The sequence below is a fragment of the Bufo bufo genome, chromosome 1 (assembly GCF_905171765.1).
Source record: "Bufo bufo chromosome 1, aBufBuf1.1, whole genome shotgun sequence".
NCBI lineage: Eukaryota > Metazoa > Chordata > Amphibia > Anura > Bufonidae > Bufo > Bufo bufo.
Window position 1 is genome coordinate 806,739,886 of NC_053389.1, and position 19,532 is coordinate 806,759,417.

The window sequence follows — 19,532 nt, forward strand, 5'->3', positions numbered from 1 at the left end:
TTTAATAACTGAGGGTAATGTATTAGACCTTACTGAAACCCCAGCCTGGACCACGGACAAGCATGAGTCACACTTAGGTCCCCATTTCGCCAACTCTCCTTTGGACCAATCAATTGTGGGGTTGTGTAAACGGAGCCAAGGCAACCCTAGTACCACCTTAACCGGTAGGTTCTCCAGGACTAAAATGGAACATCTCTCAGAGTGGCACACACCCACGGTCAGAGAAATTTCAGAGGTACATGACCTCACCGTACCACCCATCAGGGGAGTAGCATCAATAGCCATGACATGGATAAGTGTAGGTAAAGCAAACATTGGAATACCCAATTTACTAGCAAATTCAAAGTCAATGAAGCTGGCCGCTGAATCGGAATCAATAAAGGCCTTACCCGGCCACTTATTAACCCCCAGAGAAATTGTTATGGGTACCAAAAGCTTATATTTAGAAAAATCAGGGTGTACCTGGTCTTTAGGTTGTCTTGCCTTAGGAGACTTGTCAGAGAGGACCCTCTTAGGACACTTGTTGATCCAATGGCCAGGATCTCCACAGTAGAAGCACTCTCCGCGTCTGCGACGAAGATTACCCCGGGTCATGCCAACCTGCATGGGTTCCTCGGTGGAGACCTCAGTGTTGTCCCTGGAAAAGGCCTCTGGCTGGACCACCATCTGAGAACAGAACTGTCGTTCTTGTCGTCTCTCTCTAACTCGTCGGTCAAGTCGGACAACTAGGGTCATCATCTCCTCTAAGGTCTCTGGAATTTGATAACTGACTAATAGATCTTTTAAATTATCAGACAGACCAGACCTAAACTGACTCTTCAGGGCTGGTTCATTCCATCCTGAGGGAACACACCACCGTCTGAATTGGGTGCAATACTCCTCCGCAGGGAGATGGCCCTGAACCAGTACCCTAAGAGCCGTCTCGGCTACCAGGGCCCTGTCTGGTTCGTCATAGAGGGTACCCAGGGCCTGAAAAAAAAACTCCACAGAAGTCAGACAACTGGCCCCAGGAGGTAACGAGAATGCCCAGGCCTGGGGATCACCCTGTAGTAGAGAAATGATAATCCCCACGCGTTGGCTAAAGGGACCGGAGGACACGGGGCGCAAACGGAAGTAGAGTTTGCAACTCTCCTTAAAGGAGAGAAACCTCTTCCGGTCTCCAGAAAAGGGTTCTGGGAGCTTGATCTGGGGTTCAAAATGTGGACTGGAGGGCAGAGGAGTGGAAGAACCTTGCCCTAACTCAAAAGAACAGAGTTTTTCTCCTAGCTCCTGCACCACCTGTGTCAAGCTAGAGACATGGTCAGTCAGGGTAGTAAGAGGATTCATGATACAGTGGTTATTGGGCCTGTTAATCTGTAACGGTCACGTCCACACACACACACAGGGAAAAGGATAGTGACCACTGCGCTCCACCCTCACCCCTGGCCCTGCGTACTTGCCTCACGAGTCCTAATGACAGGGGACAACTGGACGAAAGTCCCTAACTTAGGATATGTACAGGGAAGACAGACAAGACAAAATACTGAACCAAGAGACCTACGCAGCACAAAGAATTAAGCAAAGAATGGTCAGGAGAAGCCGGGGTCAAATACCAGGAGAGCAGAGAAGTACAAGAGGAGTCCTAAGAGAGTAGTCAGGTGGGAGCCGAGGTCATAATACCAGGATGGATGCGCAGTACAGGAGGAGCAGGCAAAGGATCGTCAGGGAACAGGATCAGGTAAGTATTCAGTAGTCCAACAAATAGCCAGGAACCTAGAAATTAACAGGCAACCTGTGGCCAGCAGGCTGCCTGTATTTATAGTGGGGAATGAGGGTCATGTGACATGGCCAGCGTCACATGACCAACAGACCAACCAGTCGAGCACCGAGTGATCAGCTCGGCGCTCAAGGCAGACTAGGAGAAGGGAGCTAGCAAAGCCGCCCTGGGAATGAGGTCAAACACAGATCCCCATTCCCAAAGCTAAGCAACAGGTCTGCGGGCAATGGGGGACCGAGTGCACCCTCGGAACCCCGCGACACATAAGTTCTTTAATATGTAAATAGACCTCACCATTGTGCCTGACATCAAAGATTCCTTATTATATACAAGTAAGGAGCACCAAACAAGGCAAGAAATGCAATGTCATCCTCTATATTCTATGTTCTTTTAAATTTTTCACTATATTGTTCATATAATCTGGAACATTTATATCCTTTATACAGTATATGATATATGCTATCTAAAAACGACAGAATAAGTTGTTAAATGGGTTTTCCAGGATTTTACTATTGCTGCCCTGTCCTCTTATATAATATGGTGGTCAAATCCTTTAAACCATTAATAAGAACACTGAATGGTTTAATTTGAATCAATTTTTTAAAACATCTGACACAACCAATGAAACTTCCATCTCTTTGATGCTACTTCTCAGTTTCCTCTTTTGCTTTGTCCTTACCTTTATATTCTGGGTACATTGTGGGAGCCCCATGATGTAAATTAACTCCTCAAGAGTCTGAAAATTCATAATAGAAAAAAAAATAAAAAATAATTGCTTTATTAAATAAATATATCATAAAATTGTTTTCTAAGTGTTTTATACCGATGACCTATCCTCAAGAGTCCACATTGCTCACCAAAGCATCATGGCTTCTGCAAACAGATGATCATGGGGGTGTCAAGAGTCAGACCTCCAACAGTCAGAAACTGATGACCCATAAAACACTCAAAAAACTTTAATACTTTTTAAGCTGCTCTTTTAAGAACCCAAATAGATACTCCATGATTAAAATACAGAGGTCCCTATTGATGTAGTATCTCACAACATCCAGATATCCTCCATGGAGATGGATGGAAGCTTCTCATGAACATCAATAAGGATTTGAGCTGTAGGTTTCTTCTTTTCCGGGATTTGATTTCTTCTTGAGAGATATCTTGCTCTTCTGTTCTGGAACCAAACCTATAAAACAATAAAAAAAGTTTAGTGGAGATATCTTCTTACATATGGTCTCTTTCACATATTGTTTTGATACTAATAATTAATATTTATTGTATCATTACCTGTATATTGGGTTCTGGGATCCCTGTGACCTGAGAAATACGACATTTGCTCACAAAATCTGGATACGGGTTACAGTCAAACTGGTTCTGAAGGAACTTGATCTGCTCATTACTGTAGATGGTTTTCTTTCTGGATTGGGTACCGGAAGGCATTGTCTCTACTCTGGGCTTCTTACATCCATTCTGTCCATCGTCAGGATTTTTTCCTATAGAAAGAAAACAAAAACATTTTAGAACACTTAAAAAAAATAAAAAATATTGATATATAAAAATAAAATTGTAGAATAATATCTTGATATAACAGTAAAGTTTTAGTAACATATGTCTTCTCACCATGATTTTATATTCTATATTTTTGTATAACTATTTCAATTATTGTTCTTATATAAACAATAATTATCATGTAAAATATAATATGTATATACAATTGAAATGCATTTTTCCAGTCTACAAATATATTCCCTATAAGCTAGCCCCTAAATTATGTGTTCTACTGTATAACCTTATTTATTACTATTATATTTGTCGTATACATTCTCATTATTTAACAATTAAAATATAGATAATTATACAGTTATATTAATGCTTTAATAACTATCAATCAACATAAAAAAATATAGAAGAAATACTCACTTTTGAGTGGATTCCTCGGTTTGTCCTCCTTGTTAGTCTTAGAGATTGTCACGTTTGTTATGTTTTGTCCCATTATCTTCCCAGTCTGGGATCCTTCATAAATTCCTAGCATAGAATATAGTTCACACACTGTCTGCTGGAGGATAGCTGAGTGATGAAGAGCTTCCTGTGTCTCCTTCTGTGAAATAAAATAAACAGAAGTAAAGAAATGATTTGATAGATGATCATGGTTCCTCAGGGGAGGAGATAATGCTGGATAGTCTTCTTCTAGAGAGAGGACAGTGCAGAGGACCTGGTCTAGCTCCACATCCATGACTGGTCTCTTCAGCTTCTCTTGGTGAAATGATGGCTTCAGCATTTTGGGGAACTTATATCAGCCAGGCCATGTGTATTGGAGTACAAAAGAGAAATAAGTTTTTGAAGTTTTTGTAATATTGGGGCTGCACCCACTTCTTTGATCCTTCTACCCCATCTTCACACCTCTGCCCATCGCATACATAAGTTCTTTAATATGTAAATAGACTTTACCATTGTGCCTGACATCAAAGATTCCTTATTATATACAAGTAAGGAGCACCAAGCAAGTCAAGAAATGCAATGTCATCCTCTATATTCTATGTTCTTTTAAATTTTTCACTATATTGTTCATATAATCTAACATTTATGGAACATTTATATCCTTTATACAGTATATGATATATGCTATCTAAAAACGACAGAATAAGTTGTTAAATGGGTTTTCCAGGATTTTACTATTGCTGCCCTGTCCTCTTATATAATATGGTGGTCAAATCCTTTAAACCATTAATAAGAACACTGAATGGTTTAATTTGAATCAATTTTTTAAAACATCTGACACAACCAATGAAACTTCCATCTCTTTGAGGCTTCTTCTCAGTTTCCTCTTTTGCTTTGTCCTTACCTTTATATTCTGGGTACATTGTGGGAGCCCCATGATGTAAATTAACTCCTCAAGAGTCTGAAAATTCATAATAGAAAAAAATAAAAAAAATAATTGCTTTATTAAATAAATATATCATAAAATTGTTTTCTAAGTGTTTTATACCGATGACCTATCCTCAAGAGTCCACATTGCTCACCAAAGCACCATGGCTTCTGCAAACAGATGATCATGGGGGTGTCAAGAGTCAGACCTCCAACAGTCAGATACTGATGACCCATAAAACACTCAAAAAACTTTAATACTTTTTAAGCTGCTCTTTTAAGAACCCAAATAGATACTCCATGATTAAAATACAGAGGTCCCTATTGATGTAGTATCTCACTACATCCAGATATCCTCCATGGAGATGGATGGAAGCTTCTCATGAACATCAATAAGGATTTGAGCTGTAGGTTTCTTCTTTTCCGGGATTTGATTTCTTCTTGAGAGATATCTTGCTCTTCTGTTCTGGAACCAAACCTATAAAACAATGAAAAAAGTTTAGTGGAGATATCTTCTTACATATGGTCTCTTTCACATATTGTTTTGATACTAATAATTAATATTTATTGTATCATTACCTGTATATTGGGTTCTGGGATCCCTGTGACCTGAGAAATACGACATTTGCTCACAAAATCTGGATACGGGTTACAGTCAAACTGGTTCTGAAGGAACTTGATCTGCTCATTACTGTAGATGGTTTTCTTTCTGGATTGGGTACCGGAAGGCATTGTCTCTACTCTGGGCTTCTTACATCCATTCTGTCCATCGTCAGGATTTTTTCCTATAGAAAGAAAACAAAAACATTTTAGAACACTTAAAAAAAAAATATATATATATATATAAAAATAAAATTGTAGAATAATATCTTGATATAACTAAAGTTTTAGTAACATATGTCTTCTCACCATGATTTTGTATTCTATATTTTTGTATAACTATTTCAATTATTGTTCTTATATAAACAATAATTATCATGTAAAATATAATATGTATATACAATTGAAATGCATTTTTCCAGTCTACAAATATATTCCCTATAAGCTAGCCCCTAAATTATGTGTTCTACTGTATAACCTTATTTATTACTATTATATTTGTTATATACATTCTCATTATTTAACAATTAAAATATAGATAATTATACAGTTATATTAATGCTTTAATAACTATCAATCAACATAAAAAAATATAGAAGAAATACTCACTTTTGAGTGGATTCCTCGGTTTGTCCTCCTTGTTAGTCTTAGAGATTGTCACGTTTGTTATGTTTTGTCCCATTATCTTCCCAGTCTGGGATCCTTCATAAATTCCTAGCATAGAATATAGTTCACACACTGTCTGCTGGAGGATAGCTGAGTGATGAAGAGCTTCCTGTGTCTCCTTCTGTGAAATAAAATAAACAGAAGTAAAGAAATGATTTGATAGATGATCCTGGCTCCTCAGGGGAGGGGATAATGCTGGATAGTCTTCTTCTAGAGAGAGGACAGTGCAGAGGACCTGGTCTAGCTCCACATCCATGACTGGTCTCTTCAGCTTCTCTTGGTGAAATGATGGCTTCAGCATTTTAAGGGAACTTATATCAGCCAGGCCATGTGTATTGGAGTACAAAAGAGAAATAAGTTTTTGAAGTTTTTGTAATATTGGGGCTGCACCCACTTCTTTGATCCTTCTACCTCATTTTCACACCTCTGCCCATCGCATACATAAGTTCTTTAATATGTAAATAGACTTTACCATTGTGCCTGACATCAAAGATTCCTTATTATATACAAGTAAGGAGCACCAAGCAAGTCAAGAAATGCAATGTCATCCTCTATATTCTATGTTCTTTTAAATTTTTCACTATATTGTTCATATAATCTAACATTTATGGAACATTTATATCCTTTATACAGTATATGATATATGCTATCTAAAAACGACAGAATAAGTTGTTAAATGGGTTTTCCAGGATTTTACTATTGCTGCCCTATCCTCTTATATAATATGGTGGTCAAATCCTTTAAACCATTAATAAGAACACTGAATAGTTTAATTTGAATCAATTTTTTAAAACATCTGACACAACCAATGAAACTTCCATCTCTTTGAGGCTTCTTCTCAGTTTCCTCTTTTGCTTTGTCCTTACCTTTATATTCTGGGTACATTGTGGGAGCCCCATGATGTAAATTAACTCCTCAAGAGTCTGAAAATTCATAATAGAAAAAAATAAAAATAATAATTGCTTTATTAAATAAATATATCATAAAATTGTTTTCTAAGTGTTTTATACCGATGACCTATCCTCAAGAGTCCACAGTGCTCACCAAAGCACCATGGCTTCTGCAAACAGATGATCATGGGGGTGTCAAGAGTCAGACCTCCAACAGTCAGATACTGATGACCCATAAAACACTCAAAAAACTTTAATACTTTTTAAGCTGCTCTTTTAAGAACCCAAGTAGATACTCCATGATTAAAATACAGAGGTCCCTATTGATGTAGTATCTCACTACATCCAGATATCCTCCATGGAGATGGATGGAAGCTTCTCATGAACATCAATAAGGATTTGAGCTGTAGGTTTCTTCTTTTCCGGGATTTGATTTCTTCTTGAGAGATATCTTGCTCTTCTGTTCTGGAACCAAACCTATAAAACAATGAAAAAAGTTTAGTGGAGATATCTTCTTACATATGGTCTCTTTCACATATTGTTTTGATACTAATAATTAATATTTATTGTATCATTACCTGTATATTGGGTTCTGGGATCCCTGTGACCTGAGAAATACGACATTTGCTCACAAAATCTGGATACGGGTTACAGTCAAACTGGTTCTGAAGGAACTTGATCTGCTCATTACTGTAGATGGTTTTCTTTCTGGATTGGGTACCGGAAGGCATTGTCTCTACTCTGGGCTTCTTACATCCATTCTGTCCATCGTCAGGATTTTTTCCTATAGAAAGAAAACAAAAACATTTTAGAACACTTACAAAAATAAAATAAAAAAATATATAAAAATAAAATTATAGAATAATATCTTGATATAACAGTAAAGTTTTAGTAACATATGTCTTCTCACCATGATTTTGTATTCTATATTTTTGTATAACTATTTCAATTATTGTTCTTATATAAACAATAATTATCATGTAAAATATAATATGTATATATAATTGAAATGCATTTTTCCAGTCTACAATTATATTCCCTATAAGCTATCCCCTAAATTATGTGTTTTACTGTATAACCTTATTTATTACTATTATATTTGTCGTATACATTCTCATTATTTAACAATTAAAATATAGATAATTATACAGTTATATTAATGCTTTAATAACTATCAATCAACATAAAAAAATATAGAAGAAATACTCACTTTTGAGTGGATTCCTCGGTTTGTCCTCCTTGTTAGTCTTAGAGATTGTCACGTTTGTTATGTTTTGTCCCATTATCTTCCCAGTCTGGGATCCTTCATAAATTCCTAGCATAGAATATAGTTCACACACTGTCTGCTGGAGGATAGCTGAGTGATGAAGAGCTTCCTGTGTCTCCTTCTGTGAAATAAAATAAACAGAAGTAAAGAAATGATTTGATAGATGATCCTGGCTCCTCAGGGGAGGGGATAATGCTGGATAGTCTTCTTCTAGAGAGAGGACAGTGCAGAGGACCTGGTCTAGCTCCACATCCATGACTGGTCTCTTCAGCTTCTCTTGGTGAAATGATGGCTTCAGCATTTTGGGGAACTTATATCAGCCAGGCCATGTGTATTGGAGTACAAAAGAGAAATAAGTTTTTGAAGTTTTTGTAATATTGGGGCTGCACCCACTTCTTTGATCCTTCTACCTCATTTTCACACCTCTGCCCATCGCATACATAAGTTCTTTAATATGTAAATAGACTTTACCATTGTGCCTGACATCAAAGATTCCTTATTATATACAAGTAAGGAGCACCAAACAAGTCAAGAAATGCAATGTCATCCTCTATATTCTATGTTCTTTTAAATTTTTCACTATATTGTTCATATAATCTAACATTTATGGAACATTTATATCCTTTATACAGTATATGATATATGCTATCTAAAAACGACAGAATAAGTTGTTAAATGGGTTTTCCAGGATTTTACTATTGCTGCCCTGTCCTCTTATATAATATGGTGGTCAAATCCTTTAAACCATTAATAAGAACACTGAATGGTTTAATTTATATGAGTTTTTTTAAAACATCTGACACAACCAATGAAACTTCCATCTCTTTGAGGCTTCTTCTCAGTTTCCTCTTTTGCTTTGTCCTTACCTTTATATTCTGGGTACATTGTGGGAGCCCCATGATGTAAATTAACTCCTCAAAAGTCTGAAAATTCATAATAGAAAAAATAATAATATTAATTGCTTTATTAAATAAATATATCATAAAATTGTTTTCTAAGTGTTTTATACCAATGATCTATCCTCAAGAGTCCACAGTGCTCACCAAAGCACCATGGCTTCTGCAAACAGATGATCATGGGGGTGTCAAGAGTCAGACCTCCAACAGTCAGATACTGATGACCCATAAAACACTCAAAAAACTTTAATACTTTTTAAGCTGCTCTTTTAAGAACCCAAATAGATACTCCATGATTAAAATACAGAGGTCCCTATTGATGTAGTATCTCACTACATCCAGATATCCTCCATGGAGATGGATGGAAGCTTCTCATGAACATCAAGAAGGATTTGAGCTGTAGGTTTCTTCTTTTCCGGGATTTGATTTCTTCTTGAGAGATATCTTGCTCTTCTGTTCTGGAACCAAACCTATAAAACAATGAAAAAAGTTTAGTGGAGATATCTTCTTACATATGGTCTCTTTCACATATTGTTTTGATACTAATAATTAATATTTATTGTATCATTACCTGTATATTGGGTTCTGGGATCCCTGTGACCTGAGAAATACGACATTTGCTCACAAAATCTGGATACGGGTTACAGTCAAACTGGTTCTGAAGGAACTTGATCTGCTCATTACTGTAGATGGTTTTCTTTCTGGATTGGGTACCGGAAGGCATTGTCTCTACTCTGGGCTTCTTACATCCATTCTGTCCATCGTCAGGATTTTTTCCTATAGAAAGAAAACAAAAACATTTTAGAACACTTAAAAAAATAAAATAAAAAAATATATAAAAATAAAATTGTAGAATAATATCTTGATATAACTAAAGTTTTAGTAACATATGTCTTCTCACCATGATTTTGTATTCTATATTTTTGTATAACTATTTCAATTATTGTTCTTATATAAACAATAATTATCATGTAAAATATAATATGTATATACAATTGAAATGCATTTTTCCAGTCTACAAATATATTCCCTATAAGCTAGCCCCTAAATTATATGTTCTACTGTATAACCTTATTTATTACTATTATATTTGTTATATACATTCTCATTATTTAACAATTAAAATATAGATAATTATACAGTTATATTAATGCTTTAATAACTATCAATCAACATAAAAAAATATAGAAGAAATACTCACTTTTGAGTGGATTCCTCGGTTTGTCCTCCTTGTTAGTCTTAGAGATTGTCACGTTTGTTATGTTTTGTCCCATTATCTTCCCAGTCTGGGATCCTTCATAAATTCCTAGCATAGAATATAGTTCACACACTGTCTGCTGGAGGATAGCTGAGTGATGAAGAGCTTCCTGTGTCTCCTTCTGTGAAATAAAATAAACAGAAGTAAAGAAATGATTTGATAGATGATCCTGGCTCCTCAGGGGAGGGGATAATGCTGGATAGTCTTCTTCTAGAGAGAGGACAGTGCAGAGGACCTGGTCTAGCTCCACATCCATGACTGGTCTCTTCAGCTTCTCTTGGTGAAATGATGGCTTCAGCATTTTAGGGAACTTATATCAGCCAGGCCATGTGTATTGGAGTACAAAAGAGAAATAAGTTTTTGAAGTTTTTGTAATATTGGGGCTGCACCCACTTCTTTGATCCTTCTACCTCATTTTCACACCTCTGCCCATCGCATACATAAGTTCTTTAATATGTAAATAGACTTTACCATTGTGCCTGACATCAAAGATTCCTTATTATATACAAGTAAGGAGCACCAAGCAAGTCAAGAAATGCAATGTCATCCTCTATATTCTATGTTCTTTTAAATTTTTCACTATATTGTTCATATAATCTAACATTTATGGAACATTTATATCCTTTATACAGTATATGATATATGCTATCTAAAAATGACAGAATAAGTTGTTAAATGGGTTTTCCAGGATTTTACTATTGCTGCCCTATCCTCTTATATAATATGGTGGTCAAATCCTTTAAACCATTAATAAGAACACTGAATGGTTTAATTTGAATCAATTTTTTAAAACATCTGACACAACCAATGAAACTTCCATCTCTTTGATGCTACTTCTCAGTTTCCTCTTTTGCTTTGTCCTTACCTTTATATTCTGGGTACATTGTGGGAGCCCCATGATGTAAATTAACTCCTCAAAAGTCTGAAAATTCATAATAGAAAAAAAAATAATAATAATTGCTTTATTAAATAAATATATCATAAAATTGTTTTCTAAGTGTTTTATACCGATGACCTATCCTCAAGAGTCCACATTGCTCACCAAAGCACCATGGCTTCTGCAAACAGATGATCATGGGGGTGTCAAGAGTCAGACCTCCAACAGTCAGATACTGATGACCCATAAAACACTCAAAAAACTTTAATACTTTTTAAGCTGCTCTTTTAAGAACCCAAATAGATACTCCATGATTAAAATACAGAGGTCCCTATTGATGTAGTATCTCACTACATCCAGATATCCTCCATGGAGATGGATGGAAGCTTCTCATGAACATCAATAAGGATTTGAGCTGTAGGTTTCTTCTTTTCCGGGATTTGATTTCTTCTTGAGAGATATCTTGCTCTTCTGTTCTGGAACCAAACCTATAAAACAATGAAAAAAGTTTAGTGGAGATATCTTCTTACATATGGTCTCTTTCACATATTGTTTTGATACTAATAATTAATATTTATTGTATCATTACCTGTATATTGGGTTCTGGGATCCCTGTGACCTGAGAGATACGACATTTGCTCACAAAATCTGGATACGGGTTACAGTCAAACTGGTTCTGAAGGAACTTGATCTGCTCATTACTGTAGATGGTTTTCTTTCTGGATTGGGTACCGGAAGGCATTGTCTCTACTCTGGGCTTCTTACATCCATTCTGTCCATCGTCAGGATTTTTTCCTATAGAAAGAAAACAAAAACATTTTAGAACAATTTAAAAAAATATATATATATATATATATATAAAAATAAAATTGTAGAATAATATCTTGATATAACTAAAGTTTTAGTAACATATGTCTTCTCACCATGATTTTGTATTCTATATTTTTGTATAACTATTTCAATTATTGTTCTTATATAAACAATAATTATGATGTAAAATATAATATGTATATATAATTGAAATGCATTTTTCCAGTCTACAAATATATTCCCTATAAGCTAGCCCCTAAATTATGTGTTCTACTGTATAACCTTATTTATTACTATTATATTTGTTATATACATTCTCATTATTTAACAATTAAAATATAGATAATTATACAGTTATATTAATGCTTTAATAACTATCAATCAACATAAAAAAATATAGAAGAAATACTCACTTTTGAGTGGATTCCTCGGTTTGTCCTCCTTGTTAGTCTTAGAGATTGTCACGTTTGTTATGTTTTGTCCCATTATCTTCCCAGTCTGGGATCCTTCATAAATTCCTAGCATAGAATATAGTTCACACACTGTCTGCTGGAGGATAGCTGAGTGATGAAGAGCTTCCTGTGTCTCCTTCTGTGAAATAAAATAAACAGAAGTAAAGAAATGATTTGATAGATGATCCTGGCTCCTCAGGGGAGGAGATAATGCTGGATAGTCTTCTTCTAGAGAGAGGACAGTGCAGAGGACCTGGTCTAGCTCCACATCCATGACTGGTCTCTTCAGCTTCTCTTGGTGAAATGATGGCTTCAGCATTTTGGGGAACTTATATCAGCCAGGCCATGTGTATTGGAGTACAAAAGAGAAATAAGTTTTTGAAGTTTTTGTAATATTGGGGCTGCACCCACTTCTTTGATCCTTCTACCTCATCTTCACACCTCTGCCCATCGCATACATAAGTTCTTTAATATGTAAATAGACCTCACCATTGTGCCTGACATCAAAGATTCCTTATTATATACAAGTAAGGAGCACCAAACAAGTCAAGAAATGCAATGTCATCCTCTATATTCTATGTTCTTTTAAATTTTTCACTATATTGTTCATATAATCTAACATTTATGGAACATTTATATCCTTTATACAGTATATGATATATGCTATCTAAAAACGACAGAATAAGTTGTTAAATGGGTTTTCCAGGATTTTACTATTGCTGCCCTATCCTCTTATATAATATGGTGGTCAAATCCTTTAAACCATTAATAAGAACACTGAATGGTTTAATTTGAATCAATTTTTTAAAACATCTGACACAACCAATGAAACTTCCATCTCTTTGAGGCTTCTTCTCAGTTTCCTCTTTTGCTTTGTCCTTACCTTTATATTCTGGGTACATTGTGGGAGCCCCATGATGTAAATTAACTCCTCAAGAGTCTGAAAATTCATAATAGAAAAAAATAAAAATAATAATTGCTTTATTAAATAAATATATCATAAAATTGTTTTCTAAGTGTTTTATACCGATGAACTATCCTCAAGAGTCCACATTGCTCACCAAAGCACCATGGCTTCTGCAAACAGATGATCATGGGGGTGTCAAGAGTCAGACCTCCAACAGTCAGATACTGATGACCCATAAAACACTCAAAAAACTTTAATACTTTTTAAGCTGCTCTTTTAAGAACCCAAATAGATACTCCATGATTAAAATACAGAGGTCCCTATTGATGTAGTATCTCACTACATCCAGATATCCTCCATGGAGATGGATGGAAGCTTCTCATGAACATCAATAAGGATTTGAGCTGTAGGTTTCTTCTTTTCCGGGATTTGATTTCTTCTTGAGAGATATCTTGCTCTTCTGTTCTGGAACCAAACCTATAAAACAATGAAAAAAGTTTAGTGGAGATATCTTCTTACATATGGTCTCTTTCACATATTGTTTTGATACTAATAATTAATATTTATTGTATCATTACCTGTATATTGGGTTCTGGGATCCCTGTGACCTGAGAAATACGACATTTGCTCACAAAATCTGGATACGGGTTACAGTCAAACTGGTTCTGAAGGAACTTGATCTGCTCATTACTGTAGATGGTTTTCTTTCTGGATTGGGTACCGGAAGGCATTGTCTCTACTCTGGGCTTCTTACATCCATTCTGTCCATCGTCAGGATTTTTTCCTATAGAAAGAAAACAAAAACATTTTAGAACACTTAAAAAAAAAAATATATATATATATAAAAATAAAATTGTAGAATAATATCTTGATATAACTAAAGTTTTAGTAACATATGTCTTCTCACCATGATTTTGTATTCTATATTTTTGTATAACTATTTCAATTATTGTTCTTATATAAACAATAATTATCATGTAAAATATAATATGTATATATAATTGAAATGCATTTTTCCAGTCTACAAATATATTCCCTATAAGCTAGCCCCTAAATTATGTGTTCTACTGTATAACCTTATTTATTACTATTATATTTGTTATATACATTCTCATTATTTAACAATTAAAATATAGATAATTATACAGTTATATTAATGCTTTAATAACTATCAATCAACATAAAAAAATATAGAAGAAATACTCACTTTTGAGTGGATTCCTCGGTTTGTCCTCCTTGTTAGTCTTAGAGATTGTCACGTTTGTTATGTTTTGTCCCATTATCTTCCCAGTCTGGGATCCTTCATAAATTCCTAGCATAGAATATAGTTCACACACTGTCTGCTGGAGGATAGCTGAGTGATGAAGAGCTTCCTGTGTCTCCTTCTGTGAAATAAAATAAACAGAAGTAAAGAAATGATTTGATAGATGATCCTGGCTCCTCAGGGGAGGGGATAATGCTGGATAGTCTTCTTCTAGAGAGAGGACAGTGCAGAGGACCTGGTCTAGCTCCACATCCATGACTGGTCTCTTCAGCTTCTCTTGGTGAAATGATGGCTTCAGCATTTTAGGGAACTTATATCAGCCAGGCCATGTGTATTGGAGTACAAAAGAGAAATAAGTTTTTGAAGTTTTTGTAATATTGGGGCTGCACCCACTTCTTTGATCCTTCTACCTCATTTTCACACCTCTGCCCATCGCATACATAAGTTCTTTAATATGTAAATAGACTTTACCATTGTGCCTGACATCAAAGATGCCTTATTATATACAAGTAAGGAGCACCAAGCAAGTCAAGAAATGCAATGTCATCCTCTATATTCTATGTTCTTTTAAATTTTTCACTATATTGTTCATATAATCTAACATTTATGGAACATTTATATCCTTTATACAGTATATGATATATGCTATCTAAAAACGACAGTTTAAGTTGTTAAATGGGGTGTCCAGGATTTTACTATTTCTGCCCTGTCCTCTTATATAATATGGTGGTCAAATCCTTTAAACCATTAATAAGAACACTGAATGGTTTAATTTGAATCAATTTTTTAAAACATCTGACACAACCAATGAAACTTCCATCTCTTTGAGGCTTCTTCTCAGTTTCCTCTTTTGCTTTGTCCTTACCTTTATATTCTGGGTACATTGTGGGAGCCCCATGATGTAAATTAACTCCTCAAGAGTCTGAAAATTCATAATAAAAAAAAAAAAAAAAATTGCTTTATTAAATAAATATATCATAAAATTGTTTTCTAAGTGTTTTATACCGATGACCTATCCTCAAGAGTCCACATTGCTCACCAAAGCACCATGGCTTCTGCAAACAGATGATCATGGGGGTGTCAAGAGTCAGACCTCCAACAGTCAGATACTGATGACCCATAAAACACTCAAAAAACTTTAATACTTTTTAAGCTGCTCTTTTAAGAACCCAAATAGATACTCCATGATTAAAATACAGAGGTCCCTATTGATGTAGTATCTCACTACATCCAGATATCCTCCATGGAGATGGATGGAAGCTTCTCATGAACATCAATAAGGATTTGAGCTGTAGGTTTCTTCTTTTCCGGGATTTGATTTCTTCTTGAGAGATATCTTGCTCTTCTGTTCTGGAACCAAACCTATAAAACAATGAAAAGTTTAGTGGAGATATCTTCTTACCTATGGTCTCTTTCACATATTGTTTTGATACTAATAATTAATATTTATTGTATCATTACCTGTATATTGGGTTCTGGGATCCCTGTGACCTGAGAGATACGACATTTGCTCACAAAATCTGGATACGGGTTACAGTCAAACTGGTTCTGAAGGAACTTGATCTGCTCATTACTGTAGATGGTTTTCTTTCTGGATTGGGTACCGGAAGGCATTGTCTCTACTCTGGGCTTCTTACATCCATTCTGTCCATCGTCAGGATTTTTTCCTATAGAAAGAAAACAAAAACATTTTAGAACACTTAAAAAAAATATATATATATATTTATATATAAAAATAAAATTGTAGAATAATATCTTGATATAACTAAAGTTTTAGTAACACATGTCTTCTCACCATGATTTTGTATTCTATATTTTTGTATAACTATTTCAATTATTGTTCTTATATAAACAATAATTATGATGTAAAATATAATATGTATATATAATTGAAATGCATTTTTCCAGTCTACAAATATATTCCCTATAAGCTAGCCCCTAAATTATGTGTTCTACTGTATAACCTTATTTATTACTATTATATTTGTTATATACTTTCTCATTATTTAACAATTAAAATATAGATAATTATACAGTTATATTAATGCTTTAATAACTATCAATCAACATAAAAAAATATAGAAGAAATACTCACTTTTGAGTGGATTCCTCGGTTTGTCCTCCTTGTTAGTCTTAGAGATTGTCACGTTTGTTATGTTTTGTCCCATTATCTTCCCAGTCTGGCATCCTTCATAAATTCCTAGCATAGAATATAGTTCACACACTGTCTGCTGGAGGATAGCTGAGTGATGAAGAGCTTCCTGTGTCTCCTTCTGTGAAATAAAATAAACAGAAGTAAAGAAATGATTTGATAGATGATCCTGGCTCCTCAGGGGAGGGGATAATGCTGGATAGTCTTCTTCTAGAGAGAGGACAGTGCAGAGGACCTGGTCTAGCTCCACATCCATGACTGGTCTCTTCAGCTTCTCTTGGTGAAATGATGGCTTCAGCATTTTGGGGAACTTATATCAGCCAGGCCATGTGTATTGGAGTACAAAAGAGAAATAAGTTTTTGAAGTTTTTGTAATATTGGGGCTGCACCCACTTCTTTGATCCTTCTACCTCATTTTCACACCTCTGCCCATCGCATACATAAGTTCTTTAATATGTAAATAGACTTTACCATTGTGCCTGACATCAAAGATGCCTTATTATATACAAGTAAGGAGCACCAAGCAAGTCAAGAAATGCAATGTCATCCTCTATATTCTATGTTCTTTTAAATTTTTCACTATATTGTTCATATAATCTAACATTTATGGAACATTTATATCCTTTATACAGTATATGATATATGCTATCTAAAAACGACAGAATAAGTTGTTAAATGGGTTTTCCAGGATTTTACTATTGCTGCCCTATCCTCTTATATAATATGGTGGTCAAATCCTTTAAACCATTAATAAGAACACTGAATAGTTTAATTTGAATCAATTTTTTAAAACATCTGACACAACCAATGAAACTTCCATCTCTTTGAGGCTTCTTCTCAGTTTCCTCTTTTGCTTTGTCCTTACCTTTATATTCTGGGTACATTGTGGGAGCCCCATGATGTAAATTAACTCCTCAAAAGTCTGAAAATTCATAATAGAAAAAAATAAAAATAATAATTGCTTTATTAAATAAATATATCATAAAATTGTTTTCTAAGTGTTTTATACCGATGACCTATCCTCAAGAGTCCACATTGCTCACCAAAGCACCATGGCTTCTGCAAACAGATGATCATGGGGGTGTCAAGAGTCAGACCTCCAACAGTCAGATACTGATGACCCATAAAACACTCAAAAAACTTTAATACTTTTTAAGCTGCTCTTTTAAGAACCCAAATAGATACTCCATGATTAAAATACAGAGGTCCCTATTGATGTAGTATCTCACTACATCCAGATATCCTCCATGGAGATGGATGGAAGCTTCTCATGAACATCAATAAGGATTTGAGCTGTAGGTTTCTTCTTTTCCGGGATTTGATTTCTTCTTGAGAGATATCTTGCTCTTCTGTTCTGGAACCAAACCTATAAAACAATGAAAAAAGTTTAGTGGAGATATCTTCTTACATATGGTCTCTTTCACATATTGTTTTGATACTAATAATTAATATTTATTGTATCATTACCTGTATATTGGGTTCTGGGATCCCTGTGACCTGAGAAATACGACATTTGCTCACAAAATCTGGATACGGGTTACAGTCAAACTGGTTCTGAAGGAACTTGATCTGCTCATTACTGTAGATGGTTTTCTTTCTGGATTGGGTACCGGAAGGCATTGTCTCTACTCTGGGCTTCTTACATCCATTCTGTCCATCGTCAGGATTTTTTCCTATAGAAAGAAAACAAAAACATTTTAGAACACTTAAAAAAAAATATATATATATATATAAAAATAAAATTGTAGAATAATATCTTGATATAACTAAAGTTTTAGTAACATATGTCTTCTCACCATGATTTTGTATTCTATATTTTTGTATAACTATTTCAATTATTGTTCTTATATAAACAATAATTATCATGTAAAATATAATATGTATATACAATTGAAATGCATTTTTCCAGTCTACAAATATATTCCCTATAAGCTAGCCCCTAAATTATGTGTTCTACTGTATAACCTTATTTATTACTATTATATTTGTTATATACATTCTCATTATTTAACAATTAAAATATAGATAATTATACAGTTATATTAATGCTTTAATAACTATCAATCAACATAAAAAAATATAGAAGAAATACTCACTTTTGAGTGGATTCCTCGGTTTGTCCTCCTTGTTAGTCTTAGAGATTGTCACGTTTGTTATGTTTTGTCCCATTATCTTCCCAGTCTGGGATCCTTCATAAATTCCTAGCATAGAATATAGTTCACACACTGTCTGCTGGAGGATAGCTGAGTGATGAAGAGCTTCCTGTGTCTCCTTCTGTGAAATAAAATAAACAGAAGTAAAGAAATGATTTGATAGATGATCCTGGCTCCTCAGGGGAGGGGATAATGCTGGATAGTCTTCTTCTAGAGAGAGGACAGTGCAGAGGACCTGGTCTAGCTCCACATCCATGACTGGTCTCTTCAGCTTCTCTTGGTGAAATGATGGCTTCAGCATTTTGGGGAACTTATATCAGCCAGGCCATGTGTATTGGAGTACAAAAGAGAAATAAGTTTTTGAAGTTTTTGTAATATTGGGGCTGCACCCACTTCTTTGATCCTTCTACCTCATTTTCACACCTCTGCCCATCGCATACATAAGTTCTTTAATATGTAAATAGACTTTACCATTGTGCCTGACATCAAAGATGCCTTATTATATACAAGTAAGGAGCACCAAGCAAGTCAAGAAATGCAATGTCATCCTGTATGTTCTATGTTCTTTTTAATTGTTTACTGTATTGTTCATATAATCTAACATTTATGGAACATTTATATCCTTTATACAGTATATGATATATGCGATCTAAAAACTACAGAATAAGTTGTTAAATGGGTTTTCCAGGATTTTACTATTGCTGCCCTGTCCTCTTATATAATAT

The 19,532-nt window shown here is 34.8% G+C and overlaps 6 protein-coding genes across 6 annotated transcripts; all 6 read right to left on the reverse strand.

Annotated features, from left to right (window-relative positions):
• Window positions 1-2,795: 2,795 nt before the first annotated feature.
• Window positions 2,796-4,969, reverse strand: LOC120988683 (homeobox protein siamois-like). Its single transcript, XM_040416325.1, has 5 exons — window positions 4,771-4,969; window positions 4,593-4,649; window positions 3,671-3,848; window positions 3,038-3,243; window positions 2,796-2,936 (listed from the first exon to the last, which is right to left on the reverse strand). Exons 2-5 carry the CDS (start codon window positions 4,623-4,625, stop codon window positions 2,796-2,798), a joined length of 558 nt encoding a protein of 185 aa, XP_040272259.1. The 5' UTR covers window positions 4,626-4,649; window positions 4,771-4,969.
• On the reverse strand, window positions 4,956-7,038 carry LOC120988692 (homeobox protein siamois-like). Its single transcript, XM_040416338.1, has 5 exons — window positions 6,926-7,038; window positions 6,748-6,804; window positions 5,825-6,002; window positions 5,195-5,400; window positions 4,956-5,093 (listed from the first exon to the last, which is right to left on the reverse strand). The coding sequence occupies exons 2-5, from the start codon at window positions 6,778-6,780 to the stop codon at window positions 4,956-4,958; spliced, it is 555 nt and encodes a 184-aa protein (XP_040272272.1). The 5' UTR covers window positions 6,781-6,804; window positions 6,926-7,038.
• A 72-nt stretch (window positions 7,039-7,110) lies between these two features.
• On the reverse strand, window positions 7,111-8,939 carry LOC120988698 (homeobox protein siamois-like). The gene is made up of 4 exons (XM_040416350.1): window positions 8,905-8,939; window positions 7,982-8,159; window positions 7,350-7,555; window positions 7,111-7,248 (listed from the first exon to the last, which is right to left on the reverse strand). The coding sequence occupies exons 1-4, from the start codon at window positions 8,935-8,937 to the stop codon at window positions 7,111-7,113; spliced, it is 555 nt and encodes a 184-aa protein (XP_040272284.1). The 5' UTR covers window positions 8,938-8,939.
• Window positions 8,940-9,123: 184 nt separating this feature from the next.
• On the reverse strand, window positions 9,124-11,092 carry LOC120987267 (homeobox protein siamois-like). Its single transcript, XM_040415852.1, has 4 exons — window positions 11,058-11,092; window positions 10,136-10,313; window positions 9,506-9,711; window positions 9,124-9,404 (listed from the first exon to the last, which is right to left on the reverse strand). The coding sequence occupies exons 1-4, from the start codon at window positions 11,088-11,090 to the stop codon at window positions 9,267-9,269; spliced, it is 555 nt and encodes a 184-aa protein (XP_040271786.1). The 5' UTR covers window positions 11,091-11,092; the 3' UTR covers window positions 9,124-9,266.
• Window positions 11,093-11,419: 327 nt separating this feature from the next.
• LOC120988709 (homeobox protein siamois-like) lies at window positions 11,420-13,591 on the reverse strand. The gene is made up of 5 exons (XM_040416361.1): window positions 13,393-13,591; window positions 13,215-13,271; window positions 12,293-12,470; window positions 11,659-11,864; window positions 11,420-11,557 (listed from the first exon to the last, which is right to left on the reverse strand). Exons 2-5 carry the CDS (start codon window positions 13,245-13,247, stop codon window positions 11,420-11,422), a joined length of 555 nt encoding a protein of 184 aa, XP_040272295.1. The 5' UTR covers window positions 13,248-13,271; window positions 13,393-13,591.
• LOC120988718 (homeobox protein siamois-like) lies at window positions 13,578-15,740 on the reverse strand. Its single transcript, XM_040416373.1, has 5 exons — window positions 15,542-15,740; window positions 15,368-15,424; window positions 14,446-14,623; window positions 13,817-14,022; window positions 13,578-13,715 (listed from the first exon to the last, which is right to left on the reverse strand). Exons 2-5 carry the CDS (start codon window positions 15,398-15,400, stop codon window positions 13,578-13,580), a joined length of 555 nt encoding a protein of 184 aa, XP_040272307.1. The 5' UTR covers window positions 15,401-15,424; window positions 15,542-15,740.
• Window positions 15,741-19,532: the final 3,792 nt, after the last annotated feature.

What these genes read in the sequence shown, in the direction of transcription:
- LOC120988683 (XM_040416325.1), bottom strand. Translation starts at nt 4,625, where the DNA reads ATGGGGCTCCCACAATGTACCCAGAATATAAAG. An exon ending in AATGTACCCAGAATATAAAG is followed by an intron (nt 3,849 to 4,592) that starts GTAAGGACAAAG and finishes TTTATTTCACAG; the next exon opens with AAGGAGACACAGGAAGCTCT. An exon ending in ACCGAGGAATCCACTCAAAA is followed by an intron (nt 3,244 to 3,670) that starts GTGAGTATTTCT and finishes TTCTTTCTATAG; the next exon opens with GAAAAAATCCTGACGATGGA.
- LOC120988692 (XM_040416338.1), bottom strand. Translation starts at nt 6,780, where the DNA reads ATGGGGCTCCCACAATGTACCCAGAATATAAAG. An exon ending in AATGTACCCAGAATATAAAG is followed by an intron (nt 6,003 to 6,747) that starts GTAAGGACAAAG and finishes TTTATTTCACAG; the next exon opens with AAGGAGACACAGGAAGCTCT. An exon ending in TCCCAGAACCCAATATACAG is followed by an intron (nt 5,094 to 5,194) that starts GTAATGATACAA and finishes ATTGTTTTATAG; the next exon opens with GTTTGGTTCCAGAACAGAAG.
- LOC120988698 (XM_040416350.1), bottom strand. Translation starts at nt 8,937, where the DNA reads ATGGGGCTCCCACAATGTACCCAGAATATAAAG. An exon ending in AATGTACCCAGAATATAAAG is followed by an intron (nt 8,160 to 8,904) that starts GTAAGGACAAAG and finishes TTTATTTCACAG; the next exon opens with AAGGAGACACAGGAAGCTCT. An exon ending in ACCGAGGAATCCACTCAAAA is followed by an intron (nt 7,556 to 7,981) that starts GTGAGTATTTCT and finishes TTCTTTCTATAG; the next exon opens with GAAAAAATCCTGACGATGGA.
- LOC120987267 (XM_040415852.1), bottom strand. Translation starts at nt 11,090, where the DNA reads ATGGGGCTCCCACAATGTACCCAGAATATAAAG. An exon ending in ACCGAGGAATCCACTCAAAA is followed by an intron (nt 9,712 to 10,135) that starts GTGAGTATTTCT and finishes TTCTTTCTATAG; the next exon opens with GAAAAAATCCTGACGATGGA. An exon ending in TCCCAGAACCCAATATACAG is followed by an intron (nt 9,405 to 9,505) that starts GTAATGATACAA and finishes ATTGTTTTATAG; the next exon opens with GTTTGGTTCCAGAACAGAAG.
- LOC120988709 (XM_040416361.1), bottom strand. Translation starts at nt 13,247, where the DNA reads ATGGGGCTCCCACAATGTACCCAGAATATAAAG. An exon ending in AATGTACCCAGAATATAAAG is followed by an intron (nt 12,471 to 13,214) that starts GTAAGGACAAAG and finishes TTTATTTCACAG; the next exon opens with AAGGAGACACAGGAAGCTCT. An exon ending in TCCCAGAACCCAATATACAG is followed by an intron (nt 11,558 to 11,658) that starts GTAATGATACAA and finishes ATTGTTTTATAG; the next exon opens with GTTTGGTTCCAGAACAGAAG.
- LOC120988718 (XM_040416373.1), bottom strand. Translation starts at nt 15,400, where the DNA reads ATGGGGCTCCCACAATGTACCCAGAATATAAAG. An exon ending in ACCGAGGAATCCACTCAAAA is followed by an intron (nt 14,023 to 14,445) that starts GTGAGTATTTCT and finishes TTCTTTCTATAG; the next exon opens with GAAAAAATCCTGACGATGGA. An exon ending in TCCCAGAACCCAATATACAG is followed by an intron (nt 13,716 to 13,816) that starts GTAATGATACAA and finishes ATTGTTTTATAG; the next exon opens with GTTTGGTTCCAGAACAGAAG.